At 36.6% G+C, this 13,124-nt stretch overlaps 2 protein-coding genes and 1 long non-coding RNA gene across 6 annotated transcripts in view; 1 reads left to right on the top strand and 2 right to left on the bottom strand.

The window, feature by feature from the left end:
- Window positions 1–3,800, top strand: part of LOC106080485 (papilin) — a 183,532-nt gene extending 179,732 nt beyond the window's left edge. For all 4 annotated transcript variants that reach the window (XM_013241861.2, XM_013241860.2, XM_013241862.2 and 1 more), the window contains 4 exons: window positions 117–301; window positions 366–1,352; window positions 1,428–1,578; window positions 3,414–3,800. In XM_013241861.2, the coding sequence (XP_013097315.2) occupies window positions 117–301; window positions 366–1,352; window positions 1,428–1,578; window positions 3,414–3,556 (1,466 nt within the window). In that variant the 3' untranslated portion in view covers window positions 3,557–3,800. The remainder of the gene's footprint in view (window positions 1–116; window positions 302–365; window positions 1,353–1,427; window positions 1,579–3,413) is intronic.
- Window positions 3,801–5,619: 1,819 nt separating this feature from the next.
- On the bottom strand, window positions 5,620–6,504 carry LOC131995666 (uncharacterized). Its single transcript, XR_009397536.1, has 3 exons — window positions 6,431–6,504; window positions 6,259–6,370; window positions 5,620–5,667 (listed from the first exon to the last, which is right to left on the bottom strand). It is a non-coding gene; the product is annotated as an uncharacterized LOC131995666 (long non-coding RNA).
- Window positions 6,505–6,575: 71 nt separating this feature from the next.
- Window positions 6,576–10,154, bottom strand: LOC106080440 (pickpocket protein 28-like). Its single transcript, XM_013241834.2, has 5 exons — window positions 9,751–10,154; window positions 9,236–9,686; window positions 9,058–9,176; window positions 7,051–7,205; window positions 6,576–6,661 (listed from the first exon to the last, which is right to left on the bottom strand). The coding sequence occupies exons 1-5, from the start codon at window positions 10,152–10,154 to the stop codon at window positions 6,576–6,578; spliced, it is 1,215 nt and encodes a 404-aa protein (XP_013097288.2).
- Between the last annotated feature and the right edge of the window lie 2,970 nt (window positions 10,155–13,124).

Here is a 13,124-nt window from a genome sequence, read left to right as displayed (position 1 = left end):
GCTTATTCGACCTCTTTCTCGATAGCCTTTAAATTTTACTAAGAAAAATATTATTTTTTTAACCATTAGTCCATTGTACCACCTCGTTTTTATTGGTTTCTTCTTTCCTCTTATAGTGCTACGTACTGAAGATCAGAAATATGTTTTCAATGGCGATAATACCATGTCAGATAGTGGAGCCTATGAGGCAGCTGGTGCCATATTCGATTATCATCGCCTGGATAGTTTACAGCAGCAAAGTGAAGGTGTTACCGAATGGGTTACTTGTACCGGGCCAGTAAGGGAGAGTTTGGAATTGATGGTTAGTAATGTCAAAGTCAAGCAACTTTCGAAAAGATTACAATCGTTCCCTTTCTTTCCTACAGATTTACAGCAAAACAGTTAATCCTGGCATCAAATATGAATACCTTTTGCCCATTACCTCGGATTCTGAAGAGAATGAGGTGTCCGTGGAAACCGATGGTTTTTTGAAGTCGGCCAATGACGAGGCCATTAGCAGCAGCAATCGCCCTCTACGCCGTCGTCGCTATAACTGGAAAGTTGTAGGCTTTAGCACTTGCTCCAAATCCTGTGGCGGTGGCATGCAATCACCAGTCATCAAATGCGTACGCGAGAATCCTTTGCGCTACTATTCCCAACGCAGATGTGCCCATTCCGAGAAACCAGTGATTAATGAGAATCTCTTGAGATGTAACACCCAACCTTGTCCGGCTTTCTGGCGTTTAGAAGATTGGGGTGAATGCCGTTGTCACCAGGGCGAAGGCACCAGGGAACGTGAAGTCAATTGTGTACAAGAATTGGCCTCGGGCGTGGTGGTGCATGTTGATGCCACTGCCTGCATGGAAGAAAAGCCGGTGGCTAAGAAGATTTGTGATTGTCCCAAGAATAGGCGTCGCACAAATGCCCGTTACCGCATGCATGGTCTTAGTCCCAACACATCACAAACACATGCGAAAAATAGTCGCGATAAGGCAGGCATCTGGCTAATGTCTGACTGGAATCAATATTGCTCTTCGGATTGTGGTCCCGGCATTGAGTATCGCACTATTTATTGTGACCGCACTAAAGCCAACCCGGATAGATGTGATTTCCGCTTGGCTCCCGATACCACCCGCATATGTGATCAGGAGGAGTCATGTGATACTGGAGAATGGTTTGCTGGACCTTGGACTCCCTGCAATGGCAATTGTTTTAATTTGACTCGAACTAGGCAAGTTTTATGCATTGAGAATCAACTAATCTTGGATGAAGAAGATTGTAAACCAGAATTGAAACCCACAACCATGGAGAAATGCTCGCATGAGGAAGTTGAGTACTGTGGACCCAGATGGCATTACTCCGAGTGGTCAGAGGTGAGATGGGGGTTGTGTTGGGCCTTCATAGTTTGGTATTATTTCATGGTTTTGATCCACATTGTTTTGTTGCAGTGCACAAAAACTTGTGATGGTGGCACTCAAAGACGTTCTGTCAAGTGTTTGGAATATAATGAGCTGGAGAATATACTCAAGGAATCGAACAAATGCCGTTATTCCATCAGAGAACCCATATATCGAAGTTGTAATACACACAAGTGTGATGGTAAGGAATTGTAAAAGGGTGAAGGAATTGCGGGAAATCAAGGGGAGAATACGCTAACAACACATCGCATGTATCGCGCGTATCGGATATCGCGTCCGTTGAAGTATCGAGTGTGCGAATGTATCGCGTTAGCAAACGTATGGCGTAAATTTAATCAAGGGAGATATTATTAGATCGTTTAAACAGGTAAACAACGTATGCGAACGTATCGCGTATGCGAACGTAAAGCGTATGCAAACGAATCGCATACTAAACGTTTTTGTAAAATTTACCAGGGCAGGCATTATTGGAATAGAGTGTGTGAACGTATCGTGCTTGCGAACGTAAAGTGTATTGGAACAGATCGCGTATGTGGACGTTTCGTGGGATGCGAACATATCTCGTATATGACCGTTTTGCGTTTGCGAACGTTAAGCGTATTGGAACTTATAGCGTATACGAACGAATTGCCTATGAGAACGTAAAGAGTTTGCAAACCTATCGCGTATGTCAACATTTTCGTAAAATTTACAAGGGGAGATATCGTGTATGCAGACTTATCTCGTTTGAGAACGTATGGCATATGCGAACTCAAAGGGAATAAAAACATATTTCTTATGTAAACGTTTTCTCAATATTTACCAGAGGAGACATTAATAGAATCGCGTGTGTGGATGTATTGTGTATCGCGTATATGAATGTATCGCTTATGCGAACGTTTTGTGTTTGTGAACTTATAGAGAGTTCGAACATGTCTTGTATGCGAGCCTGTCACCTATGGGAACGTATCACATATCCGAATGAATCACGTATGCGATTTTTTGTGTTTGCGAACGTAACGCGTATTGGAATGTATCGGGTATATGAACGCAGAGTGTATGCGAACGCATTGCTTATATGAACGCAGCGTGTATGCGAACATATCTCCTTTAGCGTTTGCGAATGCAAAGCAACTTAGAACGTATCGCGTATGCCAACGTACAGCATATGTTAACGTTTTGCGTAAAATTTATCAGGGGAGACATTTTAAGAATCGCATTAGTGGACGTATCGTGTATGCAAATGTATTGCGTATGTGGACGTATCGTGTTTGCGAACGTATCGCGTATATGAACATATCACGTATATGAACAGCACTTATGCGAAAGTTTCGGGTATGCAAACATATTGCGCATGTGAACTTATAGAAAATTCGAAAGTGTCTTGAATGCCAGTATGTCGTATATGAATGTATTGATATGCGAATTTATCGTGCATGCGAACGCATTGCTAATATGAACGTATCACGTATGCGAACATATAGCGTATTTTAATATTTTGCGTAAAATTTACCAGGAGACACATTATTAAAATTATGTGTGTGTATGTATCGTGTAGGCAAACGTATCGCGTTAGCGAACGTATCGTGTTTGCGAACGTAAAGTGTATTCGAACGTATTGCTCATATGAAAGTATCGCCTATGCTTACGTAGCGTGTACACGAATATATAGCGTATGACAATTTACAGAGAATTCCAACATATGATAGCCTGTTGCCTATTGGAATGCATCACGTGAATTTTTCGTGCATGTGATGAAGGTATAACATATGCAAACGTATCGCGTAAACGAACGTATCACGTTAACGAATGTATCGCGTAATTTTTTTTAAACTTGTGGATATTTTTGTAATTTTAATAACATTTTTGTATCTCGTTAATGAACGTATCACATATGCGAAAGTATCGCTTATGCTCATGTGTAAGCTAAAGAATCGCGTATTACAACAAATCTCTTATTGTAAAATATCTCATTTACTCGTCAAACCAGTATAAACTACTTTTGTTCCGTTCTTTCCCCCGCTCTCTTACTTTCAGATCTCCGCTATGAACAAGTACAAAATGATGATGCCATCATAATGCCCTGCACCGATGCCTTTACCAATTGTGCGTGGGCTGTCAAAGCAAAACTATGCAGTTATGAGTATTACAAACAAAAATGCTGTTATTCTTGTAATTGAGAAGTGCTACAGGAGAAAAACAAACAAGCATAAGATAGCGAAAATTGTAAGAGAGAAAGAAAGAGAGAGAGTTCCACAGCAATGCTTGTTTTAGAGATAATGTCCTAGCACGAGAGTTCACAAGGAAGTCCCCGAGCAAGAAAGAAAGAAAGAGAGAAAGAAGAAATTTGTGTAATTTAATTATTATTTTTTAAGTTTAATTTTATGACGTTTTTATTAAATAATTTAATTGCGACCAATCGAATAGTTGAAATGTACGTTTTTTTTTACAAAACAAAAAGAAGTGAAACAAAACAAAAAATTTAATATAGATCTTATTTTGTATTCTTTAAAGTAAATGAAGACATTTTTAAATTATAAACAACAAAAACAAGAGGCACTACTAATACTGATACATAATAATAAAAGAAATCATATTAAAAAATACTACCTTTGGAACTAAAACCACAACAAACAAATTTGGTTTTTATTTTATTACAGTGCTCAGAGTGTACAGAGTTCATGATTCAGTTTTTAAGTGTTAAGGTGGGTATTAAGTTTAATTTTCACAGTGAAATGCATTATAAAACAAATAGACAAAAAAATCTGTGAAAATGTATTCATTTGTGCTACTAAGTACTTCACTGCGTGGAAATATAACATCCATTAAAACCATGCACAGAACTTTTTTCAATATAATATGAAACAACATGATAAACTGATCTCTCGTTTTGATTTTTTGAGCCTCAAGAGGGCGCAATTATTATCCGATTTGGATGAAATTTAGCACGAAGAGTTCCGGTAAGGCAAGGTAAGATATATGTTGATACAGCTCCCATACAAGCTGACCACCGATTTTACACTTGAATGGTAAAAATGTTTCAAAGAAAAAATGTCACAAACGTCGGCGTGTTGCATATTTTACACCAGCACATGTATTACGCGGGACACTTACAGCAGCCAAAACACATCGGTCCAACCAACACAATAATATGAGAATATACACAAGGAACTAACTTTACTTACTTTTATTGCTTATTACAGAAAACGTATTCCTCTAGCCGAACGTAGAATAGATGTCCAAGCGCCTTGATCTTCTGGGCTTCTTCTCTAATCTCTGACACCCAGGAGAAAAATTTACCACCATGTAGCGATCCTTCAGGACTTAGGACCAGTCTCAAACTGATGAATTCAACCGTTTTCAGTGACCAGTGAATGGTCCCCTGACAATACATATGATCAAAGGATGGGGGCATCTAGTCATTTCGTTTGTAACACCTGGAAATATTGATCTGCGACCCCATAAATATAAATATTCCGGATCGTCTCGAATATCAAAACAACACACTATTTTCAATTTCAACGAAATGGGGTAATAAATAAAGCCTTTATGGGCTATATTTAAATAAAGTCCGATTTGAACCATATTTGGATCGGATGTAGGGAGGCTTAAAGCACCTAAATGTCTTAAATTTTAGCGAAATCGGGTAATAATTGCAGTTTTTATGGATTTCAGACCTTAAATCGGCAGATCGGTCTATATGGCAGCTATATCCAAATATAGTCCGAATTGGCCTGTTAAGAATTTAGCCTGCCTGCTGCAAAGGAGGTATCTGTGCAAAATTTCAGCTCAATATCTCAATTTTCGAAGGCTGTATTGTTAAATCGTTGTTAAATCGCCTTAGAATTTTACGACGATCCGAAATATATATACTTTGAAGGTTCGGAAATGGATATTTCGATGTGTTGCAAACGGAATGACAAAATGAATATACCCCCAATCTTATGGTGGAGGATGTAAAAATGGTATGAGTTTATGTTCTGGGAATAACAAAAATTTAATAAGATTGAAGCTTTTCTATTAATAATATAATTATATAATAATAATAATAATAATATGATAAATAATAATAAATATAATAATGTAATATAATAAAATATAGATTTAAAAAATTCATATATTTAATAGTGGTTTTGAATAAAAATTCAATTAATCCAAATAGTTGTTTCCAAGGCTTAGAGCTTGTATCCGAGTATTCTAAACACTAAACGCATAGTGAAAAAATAAACAATCTCAATGGCACCCAGAACATTGAAACCAATAAAAAATCCAGCAGTTCCACCAATGTAGACTAAAAGGAAAGAGATGAGAATATGCGTTTGAAAATGTCATAAGGAGATGTAGCGAATATATAAATCGAAATAAAAATTAATACTCTATGGCATCAATGGTATTGGTAGATAAGGAAAACCTTTAATTAGTACCAAAACAATACCGTATGGTATTTATAATGCTTTACGCCATCCTTACAGTATGGTATTGTTTTTGGTATAACTTTACTTCAATACCTTTGGCATCATTTTTTGTTCGGTGTAGAGTTGAAGTTTCGAAAATTGTAAATGGCCTTTAGTGCTCTTAAGAAATATATTGACGAATGTTGCCAATAATTTTGAGTTTCCAGTTCCAAAATTAAACACTAGGAACAGAATTTTCTAGTCAGGATTCAAGAATACTTCTTCAAACGTTAGTAAGTAATTAAGTTCGAATGGTTTAAATGTTAATAACTTTTAAACTTAAACTGCTACAGCAAAAATTAATTAGTGATCACTTCCAAAATTAAAAGATATTGAAATTGCATTGCATTGAAATTGAATATTAATAATAACAATATGCTATTGGATATAATATCTTTAATATCCAATACTACTAAACTCTTGCTTACCCAGCAGATCGGTGAATGTTAAGTAAATTTCTCGCTTATATCGAATACTAGGAGGTCGGCTATAACTAACAATGGCACCATGACTTCCCTGAAACACTGCCTGATCAAATTTCTGCAAGAAATCCACTTTGAATAATTACCTTATAATGCCTTTTATATTCGCTTGACTTACCGGAGGTGGTGTACTAACCAGACTGTCTCTACAGTTTTGATCACAAAAGCAAGGCGCAACATCTGATATATGAGAGTCCTCTCTCTGGCGATATAATTTTAGGAAAAAATCTAAAATAAGGAGTCAAAATAGCTCAGATTGAATTTCAATAACGAGGAGTAAATATACCTTTATGTGGGGGAAAACATTCCCTTAGAGTTTTATAATCGCATACACGCTTGGGTTTGTCAACTAAGAAAAATAAAAGAGGTATGAAAAAGTAAAGTAAAGTAAAGTAAAACAACAAAATAAACACAAAGTGAAAGGTATTAACAAAAGATCTAATATACCATAAGATAAATTTAAAGCAATGGCGTAGATAGTGAAATAATACCAAAAGAATACCATATGGTAATGTTGGTGTCAAGCGTTATATATAGTTTGTATTGTTTTGGTATTAATTCACAGTGTTGGTTCACTATCAATACCATTGATACCATACGGTATTTATTTTTATTTCGGTGTAGGTCCCCTTTCTATGGCTGTATAAGCCAAGTAAAACACACGTTATCTCATCAATCATATTTTCTTTACACTCATTACACTGCTAATATAAGTTCTATCCAGCGTTTTGAACTTACCTCGATTGGGATAAAAATGTGGTATACATTTGCAGAACTCATACACCAGACGAAGACGACATTCTTGAAGGCACATATTTTTCGTATAAACCTCGAAATGAGTCAAATTTGATTCATGACTAAAGCGACAATTGCGCTGACGAACCGTGGCATCTCTGGAAAAAAAAACATAGGTAAAACATTGCTGAATCCTATCTAAATAAAAGGCTACTCCAGTACATTAGTCCCGCAAAATCAGAATGTTAATTATAAAGAAAAAACCAACATTACTAAGTGTTATATTGAAAATTATGGAAGACGTTAACCAATACTTAGACTTTCAAGCTAAACTAAACGAAGAATAATTTTATATAACTGGTAATTCTATTAATCCAAACACAGAATAATAATAACTCTACGAATTGTTACATATAACTGCAATATATACTTGAGCCGATTAAATTATATCGAATGTTTTCTGCAGGAAAAACTTGTTTACAGCTATCAAAAGTTTCACATTCTTTTATGCTTTTAATCTAAGGTCCAATACTTACCCTCATATCCGATTTTTATGTGATAAAGACTCTAAATTGAAAGGCATGTCTATATGGCAGCTATATCTAATGATCTGGACCACATGCCGGTCGGATGACGAGAGGCTTAATACAAGTCACTGTATGAAATTCCAGCGAAATGGGGTAATAAATGCAGCTTTTATGAGCTTAAGACTCTCAATCGGCAGATTGGTCTAAATGGTAGCTATATCTGAATGTGGTCCGATCTGAACCATATTTGAGTCGGATATCGGAATAATAATTTCGGCTTTTATTGGATTAAGACCCTAAATCAGCAGATCGGTCTATATGACAGCTATATCTAAATATGGTCCGATGTAAACCATATTTGAGTCGGATATCGGGAGGCTTTAACAAACTCACTGTTTCCAATTTCATCGACATCTGATAATAAATGCGCCTGTTACAGGCTTAAGACACTAAACCGGCTTATCGGTCTTTATGACAGCTATATGTAAATATAGTCCAATATAGGCCATATTCGGTTTGAATATTCGGGACCTTAGTACAACTTCCTGTTTAAAAGTTTAGCTAAATCAGAAAAAATGGGGGGGGGGGCGGACCCTCCCACTAACCCTAATTTTCAAAAAAGCCAGATCTCGGAGATTGTTGCATCGATTTGAGTGAAATTTTGTATGCCATCTTATGTTAACCCAAAACCACAAAGATTGTATAAAACTTTGGGGTAAATTAACAGTGGGGGAGACGCCCTAGCCCAAAAACCACACAAAAGGACATGTTTACCGATTGGGTCGATATGGGACAATGTAAGGTATTTAAGAGTATAGAAGGAAATTGATACAACAATTCGGCTTCACGTGTCGGCGGACCCACCTCACTCCCAAAAACCACCTAAAAATTACATGTTTACCGATTGGGGCAATATGGGTAACAAAGGAAAGGTAATTGGAAGTAGAATACGAAACTTATATAAAACTTTGTGGTCAAGTCCCAAGGTGGCTGTCCCATTCTAAAAATATCCCAAATAGGCATGTAGGCCGATCGTGACAATATAGGATTGAAACGAAAGGTACTTGAGAGTAGAACACGAAAGTTTTATATAAATGTGGGTCAATTCCCGGAGAGTCACCCCACGGTGGGACTCAAACGAAAGGTATTTCAGAGTAGAATATGAACATTATATAAAAACTTGGGTCAATTCCCGGGGAGTTTGCTCCACCCCAAAATAATGCAACAAATGGACATGTATTCCAAACGGGACAAGATGGGATTGTGATGCAAATTTATTTGGGAGTTAAATAAGAATGAAAATAATTTTCAAAATTGGTTCATCTCAAAAGGGGGCCGCAAACACTTAAGGGTGTAGCGAAGAACACCGGGCCAGCTGGTCCTTCATATTAAAAACAAAAAAAACCTCTTTCTTTATGTCCAACTATTTCAAAGCTTCACCATTTTTTATCCCATAAAATGTTGCCAAAAATTTAAATCTTACCTTTCGAAATTGTCTTCTGTGGTTATTTCTACCACCTCAGGGTCGAAATAGGCATTTTGATCACTATAGCCATAATTGTTATCCACCTTCATTATTTCATAGGGACTGTGAACATAGAGCTGACGAAGTGGTAAAAAAAACATGAATTAATTTATAAATCATTCGAAGTTGAACTCACATCTATGGATGTATTAAATCCAATGAAATAATAATCCATATGCTTGTCTATATAGGTAATATGAAATGCGGCGACCGTTTCATTTTTCCTCTCGTAAGGATTTGCTTCTGGCAGTGTGCCAAACAATGCATATTGTGATGAATATTTCTCATCCAGAAGACTGTTGGCCAAGTAGCACAAACCATACTCGGTCAAGATTTGACGCGTATGGCAAAATGTGCCCATATGATCGCATTGTATGCGCAGATCTGTGCGACTGTTGGTCCTGTTGTTGCGAGTCAGATTAAAAATCACCTCCATATACTTATTTGGCGTCAATTGTACTTGATTTAATATGTCATCGATGGAGGGATCTGCTGGAATGTCCTCAAAATTCATGTAGGTAGAATTGGCCAGGTGTTCCAGAAAATCCCAAAGAGTTTCTCGGCGTTTATCAGTAACTTGATGTGTTCTATAGTTTGAAAAGTGAAAAAGGGAGAAATTCATTTTCCCTAGTCATGATTTTAGATACTCACTGACAATAGGCATTGAAAAGTTGTCTATCCAGACGCTCCATGGGACATATAGTTACACTTGGCAATGTTGTATTCCACTTCAAATAATCTCGATCGATGCCAATAAAGGCATTCTTGGTGAGATATCGATCGATGGATTTCCAGGCCACATAAATTGTGGCATAATTGGCCATAGCGATAAGAATCAGCCAAAAGAAGCGTTCGAACCAAGTCAAACCATTCTTGACCAAATACACATAGCAATGATTACAGCAGGTGGCCAAGTATAATTGGAAATGTTTAAATCCCCCCAAAAATCCTGCCCATATGGTGCTGGAAATTATTTTACCCTTATCCAACTTGGCATTATTGAACCTTTGTCCAATTCGAGTAGGCTTTTTTGGAGGTCGTTTTTGCACCTTCATTTTACAACTTGACTTTTCACTTTGTCCAACTAATGAGTACTGCTCTTGTTCTGCTACAAATGCACAACAAATAAGGCTAGATGTCAATGCATGGCATTAATTATTACACAGTGGTTACACTAAAAATGCATTATGTCCTTAAGTGGATTGTAAGCAAGGGCACGAAATGTTTGGCATGCTAAACAATGCGTTCATTGGAATTTTTAAAATGTTTGCTGCTGAAACCCTTAGGAAAAAGAAATGTTTTCTATGTGACATGCAAAGGATATTTATAATAACAAGTTTATAGATTTTGTTGAAAAATTCAAATTAAAATGATCATATAAGCATTATAACCATGTGTAAAATGCACCATTTATGAACCCATAGCAGTTGTATCGAAATATGGTTCGAAATATTTGCATCAAACTTGGCATGGACGAGGAGTCGAGGGATCTTAGCGTTAACGATTTTTGAATTTTCGCGCAAAAGAGTGCTACACGTTTTTATGACCTCCACCATAGGATGGGGATATACAAATTTGGTCATATCGTTTGTAACACCTCGAAATATTTGTCATGACATTTTAAGCCAATCTTGCCATGTCAGTCCGTCTGTTTGTCGAAAGCACGTAAACTTTCGAAGGAGTAAAGCTAGGCACTTGAAAAAGTATAAGGCAGATATGATCGCCTTACATAAAGTGCGATGGATCGGGAAAGGCTCTGTTAGCCGGACACTGAAACACCGTATTTTTAGGTTTATTCCATTGCTACCAGCCTTATTTGCACACATGCCCCGACAGCGGGCAAGGAAGAGCAGACCTAGGATATTTTCTAAGAGCGCCTAGAGATGGAATTCGACTGCTGACCGTCCCATGACATTAAAATCGCTCTGCGAGATTCTAATGCGCAGATAGGGAAGGAGGAAAACCTTTGTTCCAAAAGTCGGAGGATTTAGGCTATACTATACAAGTAAAAGCGTGCTAAGTTCGGCCGGGCCAAAAAAAAGATGAGAATGGGGATATGTTAAGGTACAACACAAGCCTAGTGACAAAAGGTTACTTAGAAAAATATGGCAGGAATATCTTTTCACCAGTGGCGAAGCCAACAACAATAAGAACCGTTTTTGCTGTTGGCGTACAACGAAATTACCACATTTTCATCAAATGGATGCCTTTCTCCATGGCACATTAAAATAATGTATATAGATGTATACATTATATGTTGTTACGTTGAAGAGAGATAAAATTTTCAAATTAAAAAAGTCTTTATACGAGATGAGGCAGAGTCCTAGGTGCTGCAACGAAAAGATGAATCTATTTATGTTGAATATTGGGTTTAATATATCCAATCATGACTATTGCTTTTACGTTAGAAGAAAAACATCTGATACCACTTATCTCCTCCTTCATGTAGATGATTTGCTTATTGCAAGTAACAATTTAAAAGGGATGAGGACCTTAAAAATTGAGCTTTCCAATCAATTGAAAATGTCGTACGGTAGAAGTCTCAAGTTCTTTTTGGGCATTAAAATAAAATACAATTATGAGGAAAGTACTATGGAGTTTGGTATGGAGAAGAAGTTTGGTATGGATGAATGCAAACCTGTTAAATCACCTATAGAAATCCATTCAGCGTTAAGATGTTATCTCTAATCGTCCTATATAGATTGCCAGAATGCTTCAACTTCATCTATCTTTGACATATCTGTACTGTACCACTTCGATGTAAAGTTCTCGAAATAGTTTAGGTCTATTCCATGATTAGTCTGTTGTATTCATATTGCTGTTTTCGTTTCTTATATGTCCGCATTCTCTGCGATTTTGACTTAAGTTTAATCTTTGTGACTGGTCCAAATGTTATCAAATCGTTGGTCATAAATTTTTGTTGGTTCATTATTTTTCTCAACTTGTTGTCAACTTTTTTCGAAAAGCCACGATCTTTATTCCTACATTCGTTTATTATTGATAACTGTTATCAGAATTTTTCGATCTGCTTATTGATCATTCTACTCCACATTGGTTTACCGCAATTGGCAGACCTAGGTGATCTAGGACAATATTTTTTTTTTACCAGCTATCAGAGATTTAGCATAGCTTTACGGGGTGGTAAAGTTCTATCAGATCTAGTTGTTATTCCTTAGTAATAACTTTTATAACGTCATTGGCAATCTTTATTTATCTACAGTATCATGCCCGTACCTCATCCCGTTTATCGGGCTCCTCTCGCTTATAGGCATATCAAAAGTGCAAATTGCAAAGTTTCCTATGATATTTCCATTAGCGAGCTGGGGGAAACTTCTCACATATCAATGAGTGCTATCCGATTCAAGTATTAAGCTTCTCCCTTATGGGGAGAAGTTTTTACATGACAAAGTACCTCGTAAATGACGCCAGAATTAGGAGGCCCTAACCACCGCTGGAAATTTTTTCTGCTGTTCTTGCCAGGATTCGACCCAGGGCGTTTGCAGGTATTCATTTTACTTCTGCTTTTATCTCATGTAATCTCATCCCAAATTCAATGCAAACATTAGTTGCTCCTTCTCGTGTAGAATCTGAGGTCTCTATAATTGGGTCATTACAGTTTTCTTCATCATTAACATTAACTTCCTCTGGGCCTGTATTAGTACAAATTGCATCACTAATTCGACTTTGTATATCTTCTAACTCGAATGTCGTAAGTTTAATGTTTCACATAATGTAGTAACGTTGGTTATTAAGTTTCACTACGTTTATCTCTTTATGAATATTTGAATGTTCCTCACGCCATTTCACAAATATACCCGGCATCTTACTTTTATTGAAAAAAGGAAAATATTTTTTTTAACTTCAAAATTTATTTAGCATCAGTTTGAGAACAATGAGACTGTGAGGTAAATTTTTTATTTTGTTGATTTTGTGCTAAGCTTATAGATATAATGAAAAATAATTTTTAAAGTGCATAAGTTTGCTAGTAAACTGCTAAGATCAACTCATTAAATAGATTTAATGTT

The sequence above is a fragment of the Stomoxys calcitrans genome, chromosome 3 (genome assembly GCF_963082655.1).
Source record: "Stomoxys calcitrans chromosome 3, idStoCalc2.1, whole genome shotgun sequence".
Lineage (NCBI taxonomy): Eukaryota > Metazoa > Arthropoda > Insecta > Diptera > Muscidae > Stomoxys > Stomoxys calcitrans.
Note: the sequence above shows the minus strand (reverse complement) of the source record. Positions and strands in the feature narration are given on the sequence as shown.